Raw genomic sequence first — 18,619 nt, forward strand, 5'->3', positions numbered from 1 at the left:
AACTCTGTAGCTGCTCCAACTGGAATGCCAAGTAAGCAGCAACAACTCTGACTACCTTCTCTGTAAGTCAGCTAGTACACATCACCAGGAGATAGTGCCTTCCTAAGAAGACTCACCTATCCTAACTTTATAGATGGTGTGCTCTACTTCATGGTTTTCAGACAGAAACTTGGCTTGTTTTTCACATTTGATGCCTACCTTGAAAGCTAGTTTGCCCATGATCTAAATGATAGTCTGTTTTTATTAGTAGTATTCTTGAAAAAACCTGCTCTTTTTAATAATATGCTTGCCTTTTCTTTACCATGTAACCTTTCCAACCCTCCCTCCTTTCCCTACTATGATGGCATTTTTAATGCTGTCTACTACATGCAGTCAAGTATCTTGGCCACTATCACACAGGACACAATATAAAGCAAGCAAGGCAACAGTATATAAAGCAATATAATCAGGAAGAAATAAAACATAAGTCCTCCTTGTAAACTTGAAACAACACATTCCTAAATGCTGGCTTTTATCTTTACAGTATTAAGTGATTTTCATGAAAACTAAGCAAACAACAAGATCACTATTTAAACGAAAAATAAGAAAATCAACCATATTTTCATGACACTCATTAATACTTCTTCTAAGGTCTCAACTATACAAGCAGCTATCAGCAAAGATTGCTATAGGCAGACTTAGTGGAACCCAGACTGATTGAAGTCTCAAGTTACTGGCACTTGCAGAAGTCTTCAAATGTCCACAACCACAACAAATCTCAGCATTCTGTTTTCCTAAAATACTCACATGTTCATTTTGGTAGCTAAACACACATATCTTAAACCAAAGTTTTAAATTCTCTTATCATTAAGCTTACGTTAAGAAACACATGCACAAGCAGGATACACTAAGTGTATAACATTAGAACTAGGTGCTATTTAAAGCTCTTCTGGCTACCAGCCTGTTCTCTAACTTCACCTTGAGAGAGGTGGCACACTGAACTCTCTACTTGGAACAACCACTTCCTCCAGACCCACATTCATCTCAGACTTAGTCCTTCTCCTGAGAGAGGACTGCTGCTGCCTGTGTAGATTAGGTTTTAGATGGAGAATCCTCCACTTTTTTGTTTCCCGTATCAAGGGATGAAGTACAATTAACAATTATGTTCAGATTTGACCTGACAAAGCCTGGACAGTTATTCACCTTAATGACAAGACTTTTGGAGCTCCTTGTTTTTCCTTTGTTTTTCAAACACTTCTGTTCCCCCAACCCTTCCCATTGCTCAGTATGCAAACTGTGTTCCTTCCAGGCATGTGGCAGGTGTTCACATAAACAGGTGGTGACAACACTAATCTCCTCAACGGCTTTGAAAACTGTATTGTTTGTCCATATATGAATGAAGTTACTGCAGTTTGTAGAGGCCACTCATAAAAAATGTATCATGCAGGAAATAACTGCATCCACTTTCATCTCATAACTGTGAAGAATTATCAGTCCGTTGTTTTTTTTTTTCCATGAAGACTTATCAGAGTAATTTACAAAGGCACTCCCTACACTGTCTAGCCAAGGGCTGACTGAAGTGCTTACAAGCCTTTTTCTCTGCAACCTTTTGTATTCATGTCCATCATACCAGAAGGGTAAATTTAATTACTAAAAGTTTGACCAACATCAACATTTGTCTTTTACTTGGATGAAAAATGTTTTGTTCTTTATGCCTAAAAACTAAAGTCACGAACTTCAACTAGCAAAAATACTTTAGTTTGTAAAAACACTCTTACAATAACATTAAACTTAACAGACAGCCCTCATTCTTGCATCCTGAAGATGTAAGTTGAGTCCCCTTACCAAAGTATTGAGGACTCACAGCTGCAAAGATGAAGATTAAACCAACAACAACCAAACAAAACCTCTGTATGGTTACTGCCCTGTAAACCATGACTTGATGGCACTCCCTCAAATTCAACTTTGCACATGTCAGCTGTTTTCAGACCTTTCAGATACACAGAATTTTAGGTTAACTTAGAACATATTTTGAAAAGTTTTATCTTAATAACTTTTCATAAAAAATAGATCTTGTATACTTAACACATGTACTAACACCACTCTACACAGCCACTTAGACTCTGTGCTGCTGGGGTTTTGTATGGTAACAGTCTTTTTTCATAATTCCAAGATATTTTACCAGTTCTTTCAGGTCACAACAGTGCACTTTTTTAATTCAAAAAAGGGATAATTGTCTATACATTTATAGTTCAAAACGTATCCTTCTGTCAGTTTACACAGTCATTTCTAATCTCTAACTTATATATAGGACAGAAAGGCACCTCCTACAACCACTGTGTTTTCTCCTTCAAAATGTAATTGCTATGCCTCAACTCTGCTTCTTTTACTATTAATCCTGCCATAAAGGGGACAGACCTAACAAAGTACTCTTTCCTTTTCAACTCCAAATAATGATATTTATATACCAAATATGTAACAGAAAGTAAGCTGCTTGAATTTCTTCCTATTCCAATAAAGGGATTCCTCATTTACATCCAAGACACACAGTCTTTATATGCTCCTACTACCACCACCTCACTTCCAGTTCAGCTGCTTTCCTCACATTTCAACTGCAACTTTATTTCCCCAACAACTCAAGAGTGAGTTTACATTTACATAACCAAAGTGAAAACTGGAAATGTGCACATTTCAAGTGATGTGAACCTAGCTGCTGTTCAATATCCTAACAAAATCTTCCAAATAATGAAACTCCATTCTTCAGGCTACTTTAATTCTACTTCAAGCTTAGTCTTACAAAAGGACAGGAGGAAAGCCAATAACCCCACTTGGCAGCTCAACTGACCAATTTAACCAACCCAAGATTAGAACTGATTGTTTAGGCAGGCTTTTTGTTGTTGGGGTTATTTTTTTTTTTCCTCCTGGAAAACACTGCAACATTTTTACTCATTTTCTTTTTAAGTAACAGCTAGAGCTTTGCTAATATTCTCTGCATGTGACAGGAAAGAGGAAGCATTTGTCATTGTAAATTCTGTAAAGAGAAAAATATTTTGTCTGCTCCTAAGTGCACCAAACAAAGTTTTTTCCTTCTTCATTGATCTCTGTGCCTTTGTGCTCCACTGAAAAAAAAGTGCCTGTTGTTCAAACAAAGGGAAGCACCGGAGATCTCTTAATAGACCCTCTCCTTATAGAAGAGTGGATCATGCACAGAGGCGTAATTCAAAGAGCTCTTCTCAATGCCAAACACCCACAGGAGATGCCAGAACATTTTCCAGTGTATGTTAGAGCCCAGGCTGAACCAAATAACCTTCACATGTAAATATGGAAATGAGAATGCCAGTCGTTAAATCTGCTCTAAGAGTTTTTTGATAAGCACGTCCTTCTATTGCTTTAAGATTTTCAGATGCTGCAAGACTGAGCTCAGTGCAACTTCCCTATTATCCGAAGTTATCAGCATCAGAAGTCATCACTGCACCACTTACGAGCTTACCAGCTGTAGCATCCCTCAACCCACACATAAATGTGGAAGTTGATTATTAATACAGCTGGCAGGGTCTTCCAAAACTGCAAGATTACTACGCAAGCACCCATTTGTAACTACACTAGGCTGATTACTGTGTGTAAGCCTACTGTTATAATTTCTCATTTTGCTATAATTGGGATTTTTTCCTGGGAACGGTAAAAGTCAGTCCTTTTTCCACGATAAAGCCCACCAAGGCCAGCATCCTGACATGGAGTTTCATACTCAATGGCTCTCTTGTGAAGCAGGTTGCCCCGGGAGCATCAAGCCTTCCAGAGGGGTCATAGCCCCCTGTTCGGACCCTCTATCCATCTATGCAAACGCAGCTCCCAGCCCTGCTTCAAGGATGCCTGCCACAAATCACACCTCCTTCTTCATCCTCATGAAACCAAGCACACTGAGCAGCACCACCGACCACAAGTAGCACTGATTACGCCGTTTCCCACTTCCCTCGCGGACTTTCCTTAAAAACCCAGTGAACACAGCTTTTACTACTATTATTACTACTGCCATCATTATTTTTTACACACGAAATCGGCCAACCCCCTCATCTTTCCTGCGGTGAGTCTGCATTTCCCTTGCTCGCCGCTCCTTTTTAGGCATCCAAAAGGAGTAAGTGCCCAGCCCAGCCCAGCCCAGCCCGGCCCGGCCCGGCCGCTCCGCCCGGAGCGATGGCCGGGGGTGCCCCGGGGGGCGCGGAGCCGCCGGCGAAGCGGACGGAGGGGAGGAGCCGCCGCCGCCCGGGGGAGGGCAGCCGGCACCGGGGGGAGGCTCCGTCCCCGCCACCGCCCAGGCTGCCGGCAGGGCTCCGTCCCCGCCGCCGGCGGTCCGTGCGGCCCGGGCAGTCCTGCCCTCCCCGCCGCTATCCCCCGGGGCACAGTGTCTCGGCGGCGGGCGCAGCCGTCCTCCCCGCCCGGTTGCGTGCCGAGAGTAAACACCGAGGGAGAAGGCAGCCACCATTTTTTTTCATCCCGGCAGCCTGTCAACAGGCTCCCCCCCTTCCCCTGCCGATCCTCCGCGCCGAGCCCGGCTTCCCAGCCCGGCAGCGCCCGAGAGCCGCTGCTTCCCCGCCTCAGCCGAGGCAGGGACACCCCCTTAACATGGGCTTCGCTTTTTGTCTGCCTCTTTCGGTTCTCCTTAGAACATCCACTTTCCACGCCGCTTCTTCCATCCCTGCCCTGTGCCGCCACCCAGCAGCACAGCACCGGAGGAGCGCTGCCTTTTATAGCGGTGTCATCCTTGCCTGCTCACTGGCCTCCCCGGGGGGCCCAGCGGGCGCAACCGGCTCCCCGCAGCCCCGCTCACCCTTTCCACCCCTCCGACACCCTGGGCTTCCCGGATCGGAGCGGCTCCTCCACCCCCCTCCCGCACCGCAACCCCCGACGGGACATTTTCGGGGGGCTCGGGTCCACCTGGCGCTGGGTGGTGCCGCCCGGCCCCAGTGACGCGCCTGCTGCCAGGCCGGCACGGGAGGCAGAATCGCACCTGTCACCGGCGACACCGCCCCGGGGCGGCAGCAGCCCCGCACCCTCCCGGCCGAGCCGCGCCGCCGCCGCCCCCGTTTTCACGCCTCGGTTCTGCCGGCAAGGGTGGCGTCCCGCCCGCGAGTTGCTGTGCCTAAGCCCCGCTGTCCCCGGCACAGGACGGGGCGGCTCGGCTCTCTTCCCCGCCGCCTCCCCGAGGAACAGACGGGCAGTGCCGAGGCAGCCCCGGCGGCGAGAGGCAGGCGAGCCTTCCCCGAGGCCACCTGACAAAGCCGGCTGCCCTCTCCTCCTTTCCCGGCTCCAGGGGGAAGACGTCGCCTCCCCAGGGCCACCTTTCGCCTCTACCTCCAGCCGCGGTCTCGCCGCCGGCCCCTCTTCCCCGTTCCCCCAGGACGAGAGCGCACTCACCGGATCGGAAGAACGCCGCGATGTCCGCCGAGTCCTTGGCCGCCTCCTCGGCCCCTTCCCCCGCGCCGCTGCCGGCCGTGGTGGCGGCGGAGGTGGCGGTAGCGGCGCTGCTCATGGCTGCTGCTGCTGCTGCTGCGTGTGCCGGCGGCGGTGACTCCACCGGGCGAGACCTGCCGCCGACCCCGCCGCCCCCTCCGCGGATCCCGGCTTCACCTCCGGGCGGGAGCGGCCGTCAGGGCGGCAGCCGGAGCGGGCGAGCGATGCGGGGCGGCGGCGGGCGGCCGCAGCGAGCGCAGGGACATGAAGGTATGTGCGGAATGGCAGCTCCGGGAGCGCCCACCCCCCGCAGCCACCTAGGAGGCGGCGTGTGCATGCAGGGCGTCCGGGCGGGCGGGCGGGCGGCAGCCGGAGCGCAGACAATCGCGGGAGGAGGAGGAGGAGAAGGAGGAGGAGGAGGGCGACGACGACGACGACGGCATGGGAAGGACCAGCGGTCCGCGCAGTGAGCAGCCAGTGGGCGGAGAAAAAAAAGGAACGTTTCCAACCTTTTTTTTTTTCCTTTTCTCTCTTTTTTTTTTTTTTTTTTTTTTTTTAAGAAGGAGCGAGGAGCGATCCGGAGGAGCAGCAGCTGCCCTAGCCACCACGGTGCCAGTGGCCGCAGCAACCACCGTCCTCCATCTTGACTGGGAGGAGGAGGGGAGGAGGGTAGGAAGGGGGAGTCGGGAAAGGAAGCGAGTCCCCGCCCGAGGAACAAGGGCGGTGGAGCCGGGAGTGGGGGGAGCTCGGGAGTCTCCGGCTGCGTCCGGCACCGGTCGGGATGGGGCGGGGCCGGGCGGCGCAGCACGTCAGCGCTCCCGCCGGGCCCGCGCCCCGTGGCTGGGCCGCGGCGGCCGGGGCTTCCCGGCGGCGGGAGCTGCGCGTTTGTTGTTCGAGTTTGGGTTTCTTTTTGTTTGGTTGGGGATTTTTTTTAGGCGCTCCTGCTGGCCTTCGCCCTACTGCCAGCTCGCCGGTGTGCGGAGGTCGGAGTGGAGGTCCGAAAAAAACCCCAAAAACCTAAGCAAATCCAGTCCGCCCCGGGAGCGGGGGCGAGTGGCGGGAGCGTGGGAAGCGGCGTGTGCCCCGTGCTCCTGCCTGCCGCTCCCCGGGCGCCAGGGGCCGCCGGCCTCCGAGGGACCGTGCTCGGGAAGAGACCCCTGCCCGAGGTCGGAAGAAGCCTGGCTTGCCTCTGGAAGGCACAGGGGAAAAGGGGTGCTAGATTTCTTTAAAAAGGTGCCTTTAAAGGGCACCCGTTACGTTGCTGTCTGTATTGTGGATATTTTTTCTTCTGTTATCACGGGGACGCTTCAAAAGATTTGATGCTGTGAACTGGTTCAATTAATATCAAATAAGCAAACAGCTCACGATAGGGAGGTTATGATGTGCCCCACCACCATCCTGCTCCTCATGTTAAGGCAGTATAAGTTTGTGTCCAAGTAACGTTGAGGAGAGGGTGTCAGAGCAGGAATCATAGAGGTTGTACAGATTGATGAATTTGAGTAACATATCTGAAATGCTTGTGGTAAATAGTAAATCGTTAGCACACTTGAAATGCAGAAGTACAGCTTCAAGAATTAAACTCCTGAGCCTTTGGTAAGTGTTAAAAAGAAGGTAAATTCAAGAGAAGTGTGGTTTGTAGAATCATAGAATATCCTGAGTTGGAAGTGAGTCACAAGGATCATGCTAGGATCCTGCACAGGACCACCCCGAGAATCCCACATGTGCCTGAGAACATTTCCAAACACTTCTTCAACTCCAGCAGGCTGTGGGTTATGAACACTTCCCTGGGGAAGTTCCGGTGCCCAACCAGCCTCTGGGAACCTTTTCCTAATGCCCAACCTAAACCTCCCTTGGCACAGCTTCATGTCCTTCCCCTGAGTCCTATGGGAATCCTGACAGGTTCTGTTAGTTTATCAGTCAGATGATGAGGAAGTCATCTGCATGGTTTCCAAGGTTTGTATTTATCTGAAGTTGTATAGCTTGATGAAAAGCTTTTGTGCAGCCATGCCTGCCCTAATTTCTCTTAGAGAGAAGAGATTTGTTTGACTGAAAAGATTTTTTTAATGTTTTTCTTTCAGTCAGCAGACACAGGAAGGACTTCCAAATTAGCATCCCACTGGCAGAAATGGTTTCAACATTAATTTCTTTCTAACTGACACCATCCACTTAGCAAAAAGTATGAATGGAACAAATGCTGCTGTTCCCTAGCAAGCAGTGAGTTGACCTAGGGGTGGGAATAGGATATTGTATATCTGCCCAGAAAAAAAAAACAAAACTGCATAAGAACATGAGAAAATTGGGTAAGTGCATGGAAAGTGTTAATGTAATTAGTAAAGAAAAAAATAGGAATCCATCATTCCAGCTTTCAGTGAGTAGAGAGCAAGAAGTGCTTGAGATTACTTGTTTTCCAAATTTGAAAAAAGACATCAATATGCTGTGCAACTCTGGAAAAAGCTTTAGAAGGCTTTTCATCAGTTGTTGAACACTCTGACTTTCCATTTCCAGTTAGGTGCTCTTCCAGCACACTGTACAAATTCTAAGTGGGCACTAAAAAGGCAAGGTTAGCTTGAACACTTTTGAAGGATATATGACTCAAGTTTGTCCCTTCTTTTGTCCCCTCCATCTGCTGAATTGCAAGAGATGCTGGGTTTGCTTTTTTCTTGGGACATGGATGCCCTGATAGATGTCCCCCAGTACGGAGCCTTTCATCACTGTGCAAGTGGTTGAGAAGTTGTAATCAGCAACGAAGGTGGCCCTTACAGAAAATCCTTCAAGAGCCAAAAATGCCCATATCCTTTGCACGATTTCGTAAGATTATAGTAATAAATAGGGTTCATGCTAATGTTCAGGATGCAATATTTATTGAAGGGTAAGTGAAAGCAAAGAGGCAAATACAGGAAAATTACATTATGACAAAGTTACTTAACACTCTAATAAAACAAGGATTTAATTCACAGTTATGCACCTTAAGTATCAAATACCAGATTTAATATTTTGACATTAGGAAATTAAGTTTCTGTGTCTGGTTCTTCTTGGTCATTTTAGGCTTCAAACAAAAACAAACCAGGTATGAATTGTCTATATGGAGAATGTCCCACATTAGAAATTTGTGCGAATTTGAAAGCCTGTCATTAGGGAATAGCCATATTCTCCTCAACTCCTGCATTGCTTGTCTCAGTTTTTGTCAGCCTGCAAGTGTTTTTGCACCAATTGCAATGGAAATTGCAGAAATGGAAAAAATATTTGTGGTGTAAAACATACTTTAGCAGTAAATATGACCTGTGAAATACCAGTAGTGTTAAGGCACAGGTTCAAGTTAGAGTTTTAGATTGTACACTAAGAGTTTTAAATATTAATGATGTTCAAGTTCTGTGCTTAATTTCTGTATTTTTATATATGTATATAAAGCATTTAATTTTATGTAAGCATATTGTTAAAAAGTATTTATACCCCAATAAAATAAATGCCTAAAGAGAATTTGAATGCCCTTTATTTTTACTTGTGTTGTGTCTTAACTGTGGTTGAATGGTCACTCCAAAATCAGAATGCCAAACACAAAAACTTTATTCCTGTCAAAGAGGTGTCTTATGAGGGAAGAAGCTTGCCCAGAGCCCAGCCTTGTGTATCCAGGCTGAGAAGTGTCACATGTCACTTCATATTTCATCCCTAAAGGAATTTGCAGACTTGATATTTCTTGAGTTCTTTTCCTGCAGTATTTGCTGCCCACTCGATCAAGAAAACAACAAAGATTCCCCCATTTCTATAAGACATTAATGAAAGCAGGGCAAGCTTGATTTAAAAATCACTAATGTTTACAAGCTTTTGAGAAATAAACTAGAAACTCACTAGTTTGGACAAACTAGGACACAGAACATGGTATTGACTTGGGGCCATCAATCGGAGTTGTCTTACTTAGAAAAAGAGTCATGGAAAAAGAGACTTCAATTATGAAAAAATCAAAAATGCAAAGCAACTACAAAACCCAGCCAGCAACTAGATTTTTACAATGGAGTTCTCTTCTTGTAGCTGTTTTACAAGCTTCACTATTCATTTTGTAAACAAAAACACAGAACATAGGGGGTAGTGTGGGGACAAGGCTTCCACATGGAAAACACTGTAAGGGAAAATGCACATGGACTTCAGCCCAGCCAGTCTCTAAGAACTGTTTCTTGCAACCCTTATTTTTCTGCAGCAGGGTTTTGGGGGACTTGAATCTATAAAACAAGTTATAAACACAGTAAGTAATAGAGAAGGCCATATCAGGTGCTACTGTGCTTTTAAGATGATAAGGCTTCTTTCAAGTTTGCAGCAGTTAAGGAAAGCAATCAAGAGTTATTAATGTGCACCACCTTGGAGTCGCTATCTGGTTTCTCATCTAAATGGCGTTTGCGTTATAGCAACATTCGTCAATTTCAAATTGTTCTCAGAGCACATGGTGTATCTCTTCTATCTGTAGACAGGCATTGAGGCATTTTCCAACCGTTATCATTATTATTGCCCTTTTTTCCACAGAAGCATCCAAGTCTTTTTAGAAAGTTTTCTTGAACAGTACTAAGCTTATGTGTTCTACTTCCTTATCCTACAAAATTAAGTTCTCATTTCATTGTATGAGTTCTGGCAGCTTTTGGATCTTTGTTTATTCATAATTTTTTCTATTTTTTTGCAAAACTGTTTTGTTGTTTTTTTTTAGCAGATGATGTACCTATCACCTGTGTAAAGTATTGTCAGTCTAATTGAAAATATTTTCTCCATACTTTCCTTGGTACAACCTAACACGTACAAGTTTGAGAAGTGAGCCCATGGTAATCTCATGAGTTTTAGCAAGACCAAGTACAAGGTGCTGCTGGTCAGTATCAACCCAGGCTGGAGGATGAACAGATCCAGAGCATCCCTGCCCAGAAGGACTTGGGGGTGCTGGAATGGCTGGACATGACCCAGCCATGGGCACTCACAGCCCAGAAATCCAGCTGTGTCCTGGGCTGCATCCAAAGCAGCGTGGGCAGCAGGACCAGGGAGGGGATTCTGCCCCTCTGCTCTGCTCTGCTGAGACCCCACCTGCAGTGCTGCATCCAGATCTGAGGTCCCAGCACAAGAAGGACATGGCCTGTTGGAGTGAGTCCAGAGGAGGGACACGAAGATTATTAGATGGATGGATGGATCACCTCTCCTATGAGAAAAGACTGAGAGAGTTGTGTTTGTTCAGCCTGGAAAAGAATAGGCTTCACATAACCTAAATGGGGCCTTCCAATACCTGAAAGATACCCACAAGAAAGACGGAGAGAAACTTTTTACAGGAGCACGGAGTGACAGGACAAAGGGGAATGGTTTCAAACTTCAACAAGAATAGATTTAGATTAGATATGAGGAAGGAATTCTTTACTGTAAGGATGGTGAGACACTGAAACAGGCTGCCCATGGAAGTTTCTGATACCCCATCCCTGGAAGTGTTTAGGGTCAGCTTGGTGGAGCTCTGAGCAACATGGTCTGATGGAAGGTGTCCCTGCGCATGGGAGGGGATTGGAACTTTAGGGTCCCTTTAAAACCAAACCATTCTATGATTCTGTGATTCTGACATGTCCTTATAATCTTAAAGCAGCACTGCCAGTCCTCCCTAGGACAACATTTCACAAACACTCTGAGCACCTGTAAGGAGAGGCTTAGTACACCTAAGTCAAAACAATGTAAAGGGACAGTATTTGATGGTAACTACAAATAAAGTTTTACTACTTATGTGGTCATGACTGTCAAATCTTAGCAAAGAATTGAGCAGGTTTTTAATAGCTTACAGACCAAGATGTGTGTTTTTGCATATTGCTTACCAAAAATACTAACCATCCTGATTTTATTTATAACCAAACTGTTTTTTAAAATTCTCACCATTTCGATGATGTGCTATCGCTATAAAAATCCACTTCCCAGTTCTGCTATGTGGCATGTACTGACTTGTCAATGTCAAGGACACTTACATGTAGAAATTATACCAGACACCTGATGTTCTATAGACTATTGGTGGTCTATACACCATCTGTTCACTACCTTCACCCTGAGGAAGTGTTGGTTTTAATGTTTATGCTTAGACACACATAATTCCACATCATTGTGCAATTGATGGTGGCTGAACCACTCAACTGAATCTCAGAAAGGTCATCCCATTGCCTCTTCTACTCAGGTTTTCAGACACGCTTGTTCTCTCCACCAGGAAGTATGCAAACATGTAAATGCACACACACATGCACACCCCAATTTCAGATTTTCTATTGCTATCATTAACATTGTCAGTTGTACTGGACTTTCAAAGAATACTTTCCTTTTTGTCCAAAATTTTCCAGGCAGAAATGAGTGCAGTCCTTCAGAGGCTTTCTGAAAGAATTGAACTTAGTGTGCCTGACTGAAAGCAAGGTGCACATGCATTACAAGATCTCATCCTGGAAGGAACAAATCCAGAAATCATAACAGTAGGACAATGCATGCTAAAGCCTGTATGAGTGATTAATTCCTCTTATTTTCAATCAGTTATTCACCAGGTGGCATGACTTTCCTTTAGACATTCTGCAGTGGGGTCCTCACTCCACAACAGATCAGATTACATATTCTTGATCATTTTACTTTGTCATCCCTGAATTTTTGAAGACAAGATTTTGATAAGGTATGGTTCCAGATAAATAAAGAAGAGGGATGTGATTTTATTTTCCCTGGGTAAGGAGACTGATGACAAGAGTTGACTTCAGTGTAATTGATGACTCGTTGAATACATCTTCTCCATCTTTCTTTAGCTTTAAGAGCATTTCAGGAAAAAACTCAAGAGAAAAATTCAGCATTTTCTTTTTATTGCTAAATTTCACCTTTTACTGTCTCACGTGTTAATCCAGTTTGAAGTCTTTTTCCGTTTAAGCTAAATTGGGCTCCAATAATCCAGATCAACTGAAAAAATGAAGACAGCATGACTAGATTTAAAGCAAAAGCTGTGACAAAGTTTTTGCTTACACTACAGAAAGTGTAAAAAGCTTAATGTTGTACATATTTCCTTCCTAGCCTTCAAGATTCTTGCTTCCCTAGTTTCAGCTCTTTAAGCTAAGCACCTGAATGGTACAACCTACTCAGTGGCTTGTGCCATGTCCCATTATTCTCATTGTTCTGCATGTACCATACAGCCAAATCCCTCTGTGTACAAACGATGTTAAGCCTCAAAAGAAAGCTTCTATATCATGCCTGGCATTCTCTATGGATCTGCCTGTTTCTTGCTCCTGTTCAGGGGATGCAATAGAATAAAAGGTTGCCAACAGCAAGGTGGGCCCGTATCACACTTATGCTATCAACAATATGTGTGTGTGTATAATTACTACTGGAGAGTATTCAAGCTTGAGGACATTTTGTGCATTGGAGGCATTAGTGGGACCTTATTTGATCATGACATACAGACAGCTTGTGCCAGAACAGTCTCTGCCCTTCATATCAAAAAAGCAATAGCATGTCCACAGGAAAGAAAATATGTACAGAAAAAATGTACCATATGTATCTTTAAACAAAGACCACTGTCTTGTATCATCATGATGGAAACTCAGAAAAATAGGTCACCAATTAAGCTAAGCTATTACACCAGTGATTGCCAATAGATCAGCAGACAGCCTTACATTATGTTGCTTGCTTTTACCAAGCCTTTGATTTATGAGAAAACTCTTCACTCAGTATCAAATCAGTGTTAAGTCCAGTTGACAATTACCCTTCTGCCTTAACAGTAATCATCTGTTAATTGTACTGGCTTGCCTACAATTATATGTCAAAATAGTGTTCAAGAATTGGCATAAGGCAACACAAAGAGCCATATGTAAATTAGAATATTTTAATTTATGAGCCTAAACAAAGTGAAAAGTCAATCAAAAGTGAAGCTTAAAACAAATAGCACCCTGTTTGAAGACTTATCTCCCAGAAGAGGGCATTTAAATCAGTTCCACTGTGCTTGTGTAGCTTTTTTTTTTTTGTTATGCATATAACTTCATCTGTATGCTGGTTTAGAGTTGCACAGTTTGGAAAGCATCTTGGATGCCTATGTCTGTATCACTTCTGTCAATCAATATCTTGTAACAGGGATTGAAGAAATCTGAGTAATTGCTTATGCAACAAACAAACCAGAAATGCATAGTTTCTTTTCAATACATAAAACTGAATTTTAATTTGAGTCATTTAAAAATGACAATTTAAAAAAATATTTACAATACTTTTGCATCCAGTGCTAGGGAGCTAGCTTTATAGCAATCCACGCAATTCATAAGTTTGTTGTTTTTATAGGACTTAAGTCTTCATAGGTTGGTGATTCCCTAAGAATATGTTCAATCCATGCTGACTTTTTGCTTTGAAAGAGGAGTGTAAGTTTTTTAACCAAGTGTTTTTTACAATTGAATCTTGAGTTTTCCAGGTTCACGTGAGAGCTCACTAAAGAGACACTTCCAAAAGATACAGAATTTTCAGCCAGGGTACTAGTAAAGTCTGTTCTGCTGCAGTGGATCTAAACTGCATGAGTTCCCAAATGGATCCCTGTCGCAGACATCTTTCATGAAAAATCCTTTCTTAGGATTTTTCCTTGTGAGAAGCTGCAGTTTCAGCAACCAAAAGTAAACAATGGTTATCTGCTGCTGTGGAATGCAACAGGTAGACCCATGTGGGTGTTTGGATTTACTGACCACTCATGGCAGAGCTGGCTCTTGCTCTATGTCTGAGATACAGATCTTTGTTATTCATTCTTTTCTATTCTTAGCTTAGCTAGCTTCTGAAGAAACCTTTTCCTTTCTATTTCTTTTTAGTATAGTCTTAATGTAACATATATCATAAAATAAATCAAGCCTTCTGATCATGGAGTCAACATTCTCGTCTCTTCTTCATCGTGAAAACCCTTGTGACCATGGTCACAGATCCCGTGGATTTTTTTTCACTTGGAAAGAACAGATTTGCTCAGAAAAAGGCTTTCCAAATTACCAAGGAATTTGGAACCCATGGCATGGTTCCCCCATCACCACCTCCTGCTGCAAGAGATGATCTCAGTAATCAAAGCCACATTTTACAAACATGTTTATTTATCTCTAGGGATAAACATTTATAATGATTTCTCCTGTACCTTGGTTTTGTCAAGGCACTGTCTCCAATTCGGTCTTTTTATCATATCCTTTCTGTAGATATTTCACTACTGCCTGTGGTCTCTAGACATTATACGTGACTTATTCTGATCAGTGAGTCAGATGCTCTGCTTAGGGAGGTCAGATCCTAGGTGAGCATTTGTCACTCCTTAGCACCGATTGTCCAACATTGTCATCCTAGTCAATTATGCTATTAGCTAGACAGTAGCGTGTGTTACTCCTGACATATCTCAGTCCTAGAATGAATTTTGTGATGGTGCACAATCATGAATTGCCAGCCTTGCCTTCTTCCAGGAGTTGCTGCTATGGGAAAGAACTGAACAATGTGGAACAAAGTTTCCTAGTGTTTCCTTTGCTTATAATCAGGAAGTTAAATTCCTTGCCACGCCTAGGAAGCCGCTTGGCTTTCAGCGGCAAAAGAGCAGCAGCTGCAGCATTGCTCTATGGATATGGGGCAGTAAATAAACTGGCTTTATTTTTTTCTATACTCTTCAATTTTTCAATTGTAAGACAAGCCCTCTTTTATTTGCCTTCATCCTACTTATTCCCGTCATACTGGTAAGCTAATTGAGCAAAAAGCAACTGTTGCCTGCATTTCACTCCATGTGCTTCCTTTCTCCTCTTTTCTATTTAGCAGCTGATTTCACAGGCAGTCGAATTATTTAATTGAATAGACTACTTGGAGTGGAAGCTTTGGGCATAACAGTGGTAAGTTTTTGATACTGACCCTGAAAGGTATCCTGCACATACTGTTATTGGCATGTTAACCCCAGCTGGAGCCAGCTGCTTCCTCAGATGTTCAGCCATTGGGAAACCATTCAGGACTCACAGAGTCACTTGGTGTTCCACATTCCCACCAGGGTCTCAGCTGCTGTTTCTAAAGACAGAAATGCAGAAGGACTTCAGCTTCCAAGCCTTTCTGGTTTGTAGCCCCTTTGCCAATACTTGTACACAAGACTGAACACATCATCTGTGCACGCTTTCATTCTGGGATAAAGGGTTGTTCAGTTTGTACATGAAGCAAGTTTACAGATCATGTGCTCAGCATGGCTTATGTTGTATCCTTACCTCTCAATCCTCACAGAGGAGGAGCAGATAATGTGGGATAGAAGCTGTATTCAGTTGGCAGGACTCCCAGGAAATGCCTACAAACTTCTGGATCTTAGCATAACTGTAGGAAACAAGCTATTTTTGCATTTTTCTAAAATGATTCTGCCCCTTTTGTTCCAATTAATAACCCAAAAATAATACTTTTCCAAGTAAAAAACTACATCCAGTCATTCCTGCTGCCATTGTTATTAGTGTATAGACTTGAAGTTTCACCAATGGTCTCATTCATGTCAATCAAAGGTGGGCAATGACTTTTTGACAGTAAATCTATCGCAATAGTGCAGTCAGATAAGAAGCATGTGGGATGTCATGGAAACCCAATTGAGATGTTTAAAGTTTTTATTTAAGTGCTAAAATTTAAATTATCAATACTTCTTAGTGAAAGATTTCATATTAGGTATCAGGAAATACTGACTTGAAATTTTTCTTTTCTAATTATGTGCCTAATTTTCTCTCCTATTTACTGCTTTCACCTAACAGAAGTATTTCTTGCATGACACTCACCAATTCTATTTTCTCAGGTGTTCTCCTAGACTTAAACTATTGCCCAATAGATTTGGAAATTTGCACAACTTTTAAGGATTTGGTTTGTAATGGCTGCAAGGGTTTTACAGAAGGGACTTCCATAGGAACTACAGCAGTACCAACGCTCATGTGATGCCTTGTCTTTGCAGCATACAGTGAAGATTAGGACCAAATTTTGTTCTCTAGCCAAATATGAAGTTTCAATATCTTCATCACATTGTGGAGATTGCATGACAAACAACAACTTCATTACAAAAGCATTTTTCCTTTGCCTGGGTCTATTTCAGCTACATGTTGCTTCAAGCTCTCTCTGCTCATTTTGAACATTTATAATAAACTCTGGTGGCTGTGCTGAGCCATGAATGAATACCACTGCTATCTCAACCTGCCCTTACATTTTGTTACAAAAAAAATCATTCTTTTTGAGCTTGCCGAAATACATACTGCATTTAGTCACTTTTCTTGTATTCCATTTGTGTCTGTTGTCAGAATTTGATTACTTTGAATTATTGTCTATTTCTACTGCTGTTTACTAGGACTGACATCTAGCTTCTGTAATAATTAAATATTAGGCCTAACAGCAATGTGGTATAAAAACAATTATTATGGTACAAGAGAGAAGCCAATCCAGTCAGCTGTCTTGTAGGTGGAATTAGTTTCATTAAAGTTTTAGTTCACAGAGGACTAATAATTTCTGAGTAAACTGCCCTTTTCAGTTGGTTGAATATCAAAAGATAGTGCACAGGTCTGACAAATCTATCATGCCATAAAAATAAATTCTTTCTTATGAATGAAGATAATGTTAGGCTGTAAGGTGCAAGACCTTTACAGGAAGATCTACTGCGATCATACTTTGACCAGCAAGTGTCACTTGGGGACTAACTAGAACCCAGATGAACTTTTATGATAAAATCACAGTGCAGTGTACTCATTAATTCCTTTATTTATAAGTCAATGGCTTAACTTTTGTCATATTTCATAGCATGCAAGGAAGTAAGCCTGTGGCTTTATTCTTTTGAGGTGAAAAAAATGTATGTCAACTCATCTCACTCTATACTAACATCTACTACATGGATTATAATTTCTCTCATCTGCCAATTTCTGTGCTTCATCATGCATTTTTCACTGTGATATCTTGTGTTGTATTTCATAAAAGTAACTGCTATTAGAGAGCTATTCTGTTTTTGAAGTTATATGTTACATATAAAGATGGAAATACTTATAGCAACACCTCAAAATATCTGCTGAGCTTTTTTAGGGGCTTCCCCTAATTATGATATCAAGGCTAGCAATGAAGCATTCAAAATAATTTCCTATCTTTGTTAATGAAGATTTGTATACAGGGGGTTTTTAAAAAGCTCATTCCTTAGTTTTATAGTAAAGTAAGAGCAATCAAGCCTTTGTTCCTTTTGTATCAATTTTTCGGTACTAGCTTTGAGCCATCAGTTCTCTCCAACTGCGATTGCTTTGGCAGGACTAAAATCTAGTTTTCTGTCTTTTCATATATGATTAAATGAATTGACTCTTTCATCATCCATTCATGAGGCATATCTGTTCATTGTAGTACATTTAGAAATGTTGTTTTTTGCATTGATTCATCAGCAGTTTTTTTGTTTCTAAATGATGTTCTGAAAATATTTATATCCTAAATATTAATGTTTTCATGTATCTAAGAATATTAATATTTCAGTGCATCAGAGACTAATATCTTTACTTTTCATAAGCTTTTTGCATTATATTAGATCACATAATAAACTATCTTGTGATAAAAATGAATATTGCAAACATCTCAAAGAAGGAAATTTTGCTTTTCTTAATACTGAGGCTTTGTGAACAAGGCCAGTCAGAGCACTATGAATAGACAAAACAAAACTGCTCACAAAGATGTTGCCAGTAGACGACTTTGTTGGCAGCTAAAACTAAGGACCATCAGCAAAGATGCAGAACTGCCTCAGAAAGCTGTTGGAAGGCTTTTCGTAACACACTTTCTGAGACAATTTATGAAGTGGATGGGAAAACAAGTAGGGAGAAAGGGTAGCTTGCAGTGCTGGGATGAATATGCAATCAACTGATATCCATGTTTTCTATAGAATGAATGTTATAAATGACAAAATTGTCTGTGCTTTGTCCATGGCTGATGACCTTCATGTGAAATTGTGAGCAGTATATTTACAATGGAAGGTTTGTTTTCTGTTCGTCAAACACAAGACACACGCCTTAGAAAGAAAATGCTGACCTGAAGTGTAGTCCCATCTTGTTTCAGAGTGCAGGAGAGGCCAAATGCTACACAGAAACAAAATAGTACTTTTACCTTTACTGAAGTTGCATTCTCATACTGCTACCATATACCCTAAACCACAAATATTGCTATCCTTTAACATATATATTGTGACTATTGTGTCTGCATGTGATAAAAGTTAATTGAAAAA

General features: G+C 42.8%; 1 protein-coding gene across 1 annotated transcript in view; it reads right to left on the reverse strand.

Annotated features, from left to right (window-relative positions):
• The window catches only part of TRIO (trio Rho guanine nucleotide exchange factor), a 244,215-nt gene extending 238,606 nt beyond the window's left edge, over positions 1 to 5,609 (reverse strand). The window contains 1 exon segment of the mRNA XM_036378951.2: positions 5,392 to 5,609. Coding sequence (XP_036234844.1) covers positions 5,392 to 5,506 — 115 coding nt within the window. The 5' untranslated portion in view covers positions 5,507 to 5,609.
• Between the last annotated feature and the right edge of the window lie 13,010 nt (positions 5,610 to 18,619).

Source organism: Molothrus ater, chromosome 1, assembly GCF_012460135.2.
Source record: "Molothrus ater isolate BHLD 08-10-18 breed brown headed cowbird chromosome 1, BPBGC_Mater_1.1, whole genome shotgun sequence".
Classification (NCBI taxonomy): domain Eukaryota; kingdom Metazoa; phylum Chordata; class Aves; order Passeriformes; family Icteridae; genus Molothrus; species Molothrus ater.